This window comes from Tursiops truncatus, chromosome 21 (genome assembly GCF_011762595.2).
Source record: "Tursiops truncatus isolate mTurTru1 chromosome 21, mTurTru1.mat.Y, whole genome shotgun sequence".
Lineage (NCBI taxonomy): Eukaryota > Metazoa > Chordata > Mammalia > Artiodactyla > Delphinidae > Tursiops > Tursiops truncatus.
Genome location: NC_047054.1, coordinates 6,183,339 through 6,191,831, shown reverse-complemented (window position 1 = coordinate 6,191,831; position 8,493 = coordinate 6,183,339). Strand labels below are relative to the sequence as shown.

At 42.0% G+C, this 8,493-nt stretch overlaps 1 protein-coding gene across 1 annotated transcript; it reads left to right on the top strand.

The window, feature by feature from the left end:
• Positions 1-793: 793 nt before the first annotated feature.
• LOC101326055 (beta-defensin 103A-like) lies at positions 794-8,227 on the top strand. Its single transcript, XM_004319017.4, has 2 exons — positions 794-963; positions 1,626-8,227. Exons 1-2 carry the CDS (start codon positions 906-908, stop codon positions 1,769-1,771), a joined length of 204 nt encoding a protein of 67 aa, XP_004319065.1. The 5' UTR covers positions 794-905; the 3' UTR covers positions 1,772-8,227.
• The last annotated feature ends 266 nt before the right edge of the window (positions 8,228-8,493 follow it).

The window sequence follows — 8,493 nt, the reverse complement described above, 5'->3', positions numbered from 1 at the left end:
ATATTGAATCTATATCCAGTGGAAATCACCTGACCCCTTGAATGCTCATGACACAGGAGTAACCAGAGGTTGTAAGTGTATCTTCCAAAGCTCCTCATTTGTATAGGGAGTGTCGCCAATGAGGAGGAGATGTCAGTCCATCAAATGTATCACCCCAACATCAGCTTCCCCTGATAAAGGAAAATGAGGCGCCTTCTTGACTCATGACTTGGTGGTTTTCAGACAACAATGAAGTACATAAGCTGTGCTTCACCCAAGGGGCAACACCCCGTCACAGGCCAAGGGGCATAAGGGCAGGGTCTCTGGAATGTAGCCCACTTTTCCTCCCTTCCCACACTGCTTAGAAGCTGATCCTGTTTTCAGAGCAATTTCAGGCGTATCCGTGCAGGCTCAGGGTGTGGCCTAGCCCCAGTTTACGCCTAGATTCCGAATATACCAGTCTTGGACTGTACCGATGTGGTTCCCAGTGGCCCTCGGGCTCTCGCAGGACTTTAGGAAGAGGCAAACACTTAGAAGGACCACAGTGGAGACAGGTGAGCTCCCAGCTGCACGTCCTAGGACTCCATACGCAGGAGCAGGCAGGTCTTTCCCACCTGTGCTGGCAGCCAGACCTGAGCCAGACGTACACGAGCACCCAGAGCGCAGAGGCGTCAGGACAGCCCTGCGCTCGCATCAAGCTCTGTGTCCCGCTTAGGTCTGTAATTAACTCCTGGGAGGAATGGGCGTGGTCTGCTTTGTAAGGTACCTTGGCATGAAGCATCAGGAAATACATCATATTGTCACAGCTGTAATATTACAGGAATTGCAGCTTTTGAATGCTTCTCCCTGTGGCTGTGGACCTGGAGCCTTTATAAAGTGAGCCAGTGCACCCTCCTGTCCAGTCGCAGCTGCGAAGCCGGCCAGCCATGAGGGTCTACTACCTTCTCTTCGTGTTGTTCTTCTTGTTCTTGCTGCCTGTTTCAGGTAAGAGGGGCTGGGAAATGAGAGGGCTGAAAGGATTGAGAATATATAAGTCAGAGTCAGCCCTCTCCATTCTTCTGGGAATTTTAGACCAAACAGATTTATTGTCTGGGAACTAGACATAACCAATTTTTTTCTTTCTGACAAAGACCATTAAGAACCTTAAAGTAAGAGTCTCGATCTCTTCTGATTCACTCTTAAGAGAAAAACCAGATCACAAAAGCCACCCCTTCCCGGGAAGGCCGTTATACCTGTTAATGAGACAGGAGGAAAGTGATGTAAAACTTTAATACCAAGAGGAAAAATTGACAGTCGAGAACAGAAGCACAGACTTCCCTTTTATTAGCTTAGTGGTTGGTGGTAGAGTCTTTTGGCCTCTAGAGAGTCCCGGGGGACCACCGTGGCCCCGGCCTCCCAGGTGTCAGTTCACGAGGGGGGCTGCCTGTGGTCATGCCACTTTCTCAGCACTCCGGCGGTTTATGACTGAGCTGAACCCATGGACGCGTTGTTAGTTGCTTAGTCCCACCTTCTACTTTACTCCTGATGGCATAGAAAAAGGAAAAAGAAATAAAAGAAAGGCCACAGATCAGTTACGTGAGGAATTCCAAAAGCCTAGGTCTTGCACTTCCTAAAACCTTCCCGTGCTTTCCGTTTCTTCATTGCAGGCAGTGGAACAATCGTAAATATATTACAAAAGTATTATTGCAGAGTGAGAGGCGGCCGGTGTGCTCTGTTTGGCTGTCTTCCGAGGGAGATACCCTTAGGCCTTTGTTCCCACAGTGGTCGAAAATGCTGCCGAAGGGAGAGATGAAAAATCCAGAAGCGCGATGAGAACGTTGCCAAGTGTGAAAATGCTCCTGCGGGGTCTATAGAAGCCAAATCAAATTAAAGATTTTTCACAAAAAAATTAGAAGGTGGATTATTTTTTTTTCTTTTAATTCTGGTTGTTGTGCTAGTTGTTACCAAACAGGCAACTTAGGAAGTGCTGGTGACTCACCTTTAATTCAAATAAAGTATTATCTCTAGAGCAAGAGGATCTGAACTGATGTTCCCAGGGTTATCAGACTTTATTCCTCTTTTGCAAATCTTGCACCCCAGTGACACAGGACTCCTCGTTCTTCCTGAAATATTTTCTTCACTTACTTGTCACCCATTTTGAGTTTCCAGTTCATCTATAAGCCATAGCCTCTCCCCATCAAATCTATGTCTCATTTTTTGATGATGGCCATTCTGACTGGTGTGAGATGATATCTCATTGTGCTTTTGATTTGCATTTCTCTAATGATTAGTGATGTTGAGCATCCTTTCATGTGCTTGTTGGCAATCTGTATATCTTCTCTGGAGAAATGTCTATTTAGGTCTTCTGCCCATTTTTGGATTGGGTTGTTTTTTTGTTATTGAGCTGCATGAGCTGCTTGTATATTTTGGAGATTAATCCTTTGTCAGTTGCTTCATTTGCAAATAGTTTCTCCCATTCTGAGGGTTGTTTTTTCATCTTGCTTATGATTTCCTTTGCTGTGCAAAAGCTTTTAAGTTTCATTAGGTCCCATTTGTTTATTTTTGTTTTTATTTCCATTTCTCTAGGAGGTGGGTCAAAAAGGATCTTGCTGTGATGTATGTCATAGAGTGTTCTGCCTATGTTTTCCTCTAAGAGTTTTATAGTGTCTGGCCTTACATTTAGGTCTTTAATCCATTTGGAGTTTATTTTTGTGTGTGGTGTTAGGGAGTGTTCTAATTTCATTCTTTTACATGTAGCTGTCCAGTTTTCCCAGCACCACTTATTGAAGAGGCTGTATTTTCTCCATTATATATTCTTGTCTCCTTTATCAAAGATAAGGGAGTGTGGAGAAAAAGGAACCCTCTTGCACTGCTGGTGGGAATGTAAATTGACACAGCCACTATGGAGAACAGTATGGAGGTTCCTTAAAAAACTAAAAATAGAACTACCATACGACCCAGCAATCCCACTACTGGGCATATACCCTAGAGAAAACCATAATTCAAAAAGAGACATGTACCACAATGTTCATTGCAGCTCTATTTACAATAGCCAGGACATGGAAGTAACCTAAGTGTCCATTGACAGATGAATGGATAAAGAAGATGTGGCACATATATACAGTGGAGTATTACTCAGCCATAAAAAGGAACAAAATTATTTGTAGTGAGGTGGATGGACCTAGAGTCTGTCATACAGAGTGAAGTAAGTCAGAAAGAGAAAAACAAATACCATATGCTAACACATATATATGGAATCTAAAAAAAAATGGTTCTGACGAACCTAGGGGCAGGACAGGAATAATGACGCAGATGTAAAGAATGGACTTGAGGACATGGGGAAGGGGAAGGGGAAGCTGGGATGAAGTGAGAGAATGGCATGGACACATATACACTACCAAACGTGAAATAGATAGCTAGTGGGAAGCAGCCGCATAGCACAGGGAGATCAGCTCGGTGCTTTGTGACCACCTAGAGGGGTGGGATAGGGTGGGAGGCAGACGCAAGAGGGGAGAGATATGGGAACATATGTATACGTATAGCTGATTCACTTTGTTATACAGCACAAACTAACACAACATTGTAAAGCAATTATACTCCAATAAAGATGTAAAAAAAAAATCTACCTCTGAAACTTCAGTGCATCCCTCAGGGTTTTTCCCAGGTCCCTCTGAACACTTTACACCTCAGAGAAGTGGGAAGCCTGACTCTTCCTCAACCATTCCACTGGTTTTCCTCTCATCCTTGCCTCTGTTCTGGCTGACCTCATGTCTGGCATATAATCTCTCCTCTAGCTTTGTCTCCAAACTTTAAGCCACCTCTCAGGGGCCATCTCAAATTCTACCTCCTTCTGGAAAACACAGCTGATTTCCCAAACAAATACAGCCTTTCCCCTGACTCACCACAGGGCTCTGACTTAAGTACTCCAGCTGAGTCTTGCTTAATTTTTGCATCGTATACATTTGCATATTTCCAATCTCCATATTTGGTCGAAGGATTTTGAAGGGCAAGGACCTTGTCTTAATCACTTCTGGCCTAAGTGTCTTGACACAAAAGCTGCTCAACAAGTGTTTAGTGAGTTGAAGTACATTCCAAGGGGTTGGAGCCATTGCTCCAACTAAGTATTTAGTGGTCTCTCGAGGCTGATACGGAATGATTCAAGCCAATGGAGTGGGAGGCTCATTGCCTCCGATTCTAGCCCCCAGTCAAGGCACTGGGCTCGTAGGAAGAGGGGAGCGGACACTCAAGGACAAGAGCTTGGACCCCACGATTCATCATAAAAAAAAAAAAAAAAAAAACTGCTGCAGGAACTGCCCTCTTACAGTACACAGCTAAGGAACCAGACAAAATGTGTCAAACCACTGTTTCAGACACTGGACACAAGCAGTGCAGGACGATGATTGAGGAGAGATGAAAACAAGTGAGGTGAAACTTAGAAGTCTCCAGCCTCTACAGGAGACAGATTTCCAGGCTAAAGCATAGAGAGGAAGAACCCAAACAGACCAGCAATTCTTCTGAGTCGAAGAGACTGGGATCAAAGTTCAAACAGCACAGGACATCCTCATTTCCAGGACAGAAGACCAGCAAGGGGCATCAGGATGGGGGTGGGGCTCCTGAGGGTATATGGGAAATCTCTGTACCTTTCATTCAGTTCTAAAACTGCTCTCAAAAATGAAGTCTATTATTTTCAAATAAGGTAAAAACTTTAAACATAATAACAACAACAAAATGCTAAGAAAATTCCTGAGCAGCAAACTTGTTCTATATTAAAAAAAAATTATTCAGGCAGAAGGAAAATGATACCAGACGGAAATCTGGCTCTACATGATGGAATAAAGTGTGATGCTAAGACTCTAGACGCTGTCTTCAGGAGAGAGATGGTCATTTGTTAGGGGAACCACTGACTGAAACTGCCCGCCTTGACCAGGTAGGATAGTAACCACTTGCATGAGTTATCTTACAACAGGAGGTCCTGATAAGGAACACAGAACTAACAAGCTACCACCAGCAGGAAGAATTCGGGAAAGGTCAAAAGGAGAGAGGAGACACCAGTCCATATGTCCTGCCAACCTCCCAGAGTCCTTTGCACTGGAATCCATCTTGGCTGAGTGATGCGTGCACCACGAGGAAGGACCCTGAGTCAGAGTGATTGGCCAGAGACAACCTGGAAACAAACCTCATTACATAAAACCCAAGACTGCGAGCCCTGCGGTACAGCATTCTCCTGGGTTCCATGACCCTGCTGCTCTCCACCCGGGCGCCCCTTCCCAATAAAGTCTCCTGCTTTGTCAGCATGCGTGTCTCCTCGGACAATGCACTTCTGAGTGTTAGACAAGAGCCCACTCTCGGGCCCTGGAAGGGGTCCCCCTGATCCCATGTGACTGAGTGTTCTAAACCTTTTTGATATTTTTTTGACAAAACTTCCCAAATCAAATTGTAATGAAGTTTCTTTGACCTCTGGCTAACTTTGGGATGCTTCAAAGGGCCCCTGAAACATCCCAAAGAGAGATATTAAACTAATTAGGTTCATTTGGTATGTTAAATTAGATAGGAGGTGTTGTCAAATGAGTAATACATCTTTTTAGGTTGTATTGTATGCTAAATGTTACTAATATAGATATTCTAGAAATTATATGTGATTCCTAAAAATGTGATATGTTCTGATAAAATGTTATCAGTCATAATTCTAGTTATTATCTTAAAGTGTTATATGTCACGACAGTAATCAAGTTTCTTTGTCAATTGCATTGTAATCAGATTTTAAACGTACCTTCTTGTAATTCTTTTGTCATTGTCTTTAGTTATGGTTTTATTCTGATGCCTTTGCAAAAATGCTTCCTCTTCAAGAGGATTTATAGAAAGGGCTTTTGGATAAATATAAGTTTCTGACTTTCAGACCAGAAAGCTGAACTGGGTAAGAAATTGAAAAATTCTAATGGGAAACCTGATGACTTCATAAATCTGTTAATAGAAAGGATTAGTTACATAGGACTGAGTGAACTGGTGAATATGGTTATAAATTTTATGGTTTCTATCTGAAAAATTACTGGTTTAAACCTGTGTTTTCTAGGTGGAAGGAAAACCTTCCCCTCAAACTAATTACGACTTACAGTAATTTGGTAAATTATACATTTGTAAGCAGAACTGAAACATGTATCTTTTCTCTCTCTCTCTTCCTCCAGACATTGGAAACTCTTAGGTTCCCATCAGCTTTATCAGATAAATTAGGAAGGCCACTCACTAACAGGTACAGAAATCTCAAGGTATTTTGGTGACCTTGAAAAGGGATGAATTCACCTAAATCTGTTAAGCAAAATCTGTGATAAGCCCTTGGCTTGACTTTCCTAGCCTGGAGAGGTCTTTTAAAAGTTCAGCCTGAGACTTCTTATAAAAGATTCAGCAAAAAAAAAAAAAAAAAAAAAAGAGTCTGTATGATCAATTACAGTTATATAAATCATCAGGCCAAGTTTATTGAGATCAGACCTATTCTGCAAACAAACTAGTCTTAATTTCTTTATCTTTGGTAAAAAATGAGGGCAATTTTAGAGAGAAAAAGATTATGTTTCAGTGAATATTAAATTCCAGTTTTGTTAATGGAGGTCTGAATTTACAAAGACTCACCTCTCACGTAGTTCCTTGCTGTTATGTTATATTAGTGTAAAGTCTAATTGAATTATTAAAAGGACACTCTAAGTCTGTTTCTGAAGCTTATCTCAGTAATCCGTCTTTGGATGAAGATCAGATGCCCCACGACCTGCAACCAGGGAATTATGCATACTGGAAAAGACATAATTTAAGAACTATCTCCAACCTAGATGGAAGGACCCTTATCAGGTACTCTTACATAGCCCATGCACAGTGAAACTGAAGGGAATTGACTCTTGGATTAATTTCCACTCACAAAGGGCCCCTGCACTGGACAGGCCTATAGAGGGGATAGCTGACCTCAAAATCACCTTAAAACCATGCTCAAACCGAGGCGAAACTACACTGACAACAGGATGAGAAGAAGACGACATCAGAAGTAGACAGCTTGCACAAGACCCTGGACCTGACTCGTATGATCATTTATAATGTTTTCTTGACTTCTTGGATGCTCGCATATGAATCAAATGTTTTTCTGTCATAGGCATGATCCTATGCTAGTTTTAAAAATCATTCCAATTGTCGGTTTTGTGGCCAATTGCCTGTGTCTAGTACTTCTGGGTTACCTTGGTGGATTTCTTCATTCCAAGGCTGTCATTGGTTAGCCCTTAGGAAATTTATTTTAAAGAAAAAATTATAGTCCTGTTCAAGCCACTGTTGATATTACTAGGTGGGATCCCCTCATGTAGCCAATTAATAATACCTGCTCTGACCCTGGCCATAAATATAAAATTTTCTGTATTACTCCAGCTCCATCAGAGCAACAAGCAAAATCTCGTATCAGTGATTGTGATAGTGTAACTCTAGATATGGGAAGAAGCAGCAGCAAGAGGGAATACTTTCCTGGACCAAAATAGACTACTAAGACAGGTGGTCCAAAGACTTTTGTCTACTATTAAGGCCTAGTCCAGTAACAGCACACTGAGTAGCCTATCAGCAAAATCTTCACCAGACCTGGGAATGAGCATTCCTAGCACCATGGGATGAAATGCCTCCCAAAGCACGGTCAAAGTTATGACCGTGAGGATGTCCTGTCACCTACAAATTGGCACTTGCCATCTACCTCTACAAGGATTAAACCATGACCTGCTGCAACTGCTGACCTTCAACACCTCCTGAAAGGAGTTCAGGGTGGAGATCAGAAATGAGGCTCTCTGTGCTCTGGAAAAACTAGTAGAACAGGCCTTCAGATAGTTAGATACTGTCAGAAGATTTTTATGAGCCCAAATTCTTGCATCTTCTCATATCTAGAAAAGCACTCAAATGATTAATGTTGACATCCACTTTGGCCATTAAGGAGAGAAATGCAACTGAAAGTCAAAATGGAGTAGCTGCAGTTCAGACATCCAGTGCGGTTCAGGCATTATGGATGTGATTTCAGACAAGTTCTTGCTAAGAACTAAGAAGAATACTTAGCAAATACTGCTAAGAACTTGAGTTTTCTGAGCTGTGTCAGACTTGGGATGCCACCAGCCATTCTCAAAACAATGCCTGCTGGCAGCTGGTAGCTGCAGCCTTATGGTTTCAAGGTATCCTCTTGTAACTATTAAATTTTTAGACAATGAAATTGTGTTAGGTCAGATATTAATAAAAAAATAAATAAAAGAAGATGTTTGGTGGCCAATAGCTCCTGTTATGTATAAGTTAACACCACATCAGAAGTTCAAACCTACTTAGATAAAAGTAAACAACTGGCTACCCGGCTACAATTCTCCCCAAGGTGCAAGGTACAGACTGGGTTTCAGGCTTATTCTTCTGATTTCCTCAGGGAATAAGATTTATTTTGTCTATTAAAATTCCAGTTGTCACTCCTCCAACTACTTCTAATTGGGTCTGTTACACCAAAATGGCAGACCAAGGGATTGAGATTTTAATCATACAAGACTCACA

Excerpts from the sequence above, each read along its gene's own strand:
- LOC101326055 (XM_004319017.4), top strand. The coding sequence starts at position 906 with ATGAGGGTCTACTACCTTCTCTTCGTGTTGTTCTTCTTGTTCTTGCTG. Across the intron at positions 964-1,625 it reads GTTCTTGCTGCCTGTTTCAG|GCAGTGGAACAATCGTAAAT; the intron begins GTAAGAGGGGCT and ends TCTTCATTGCAG.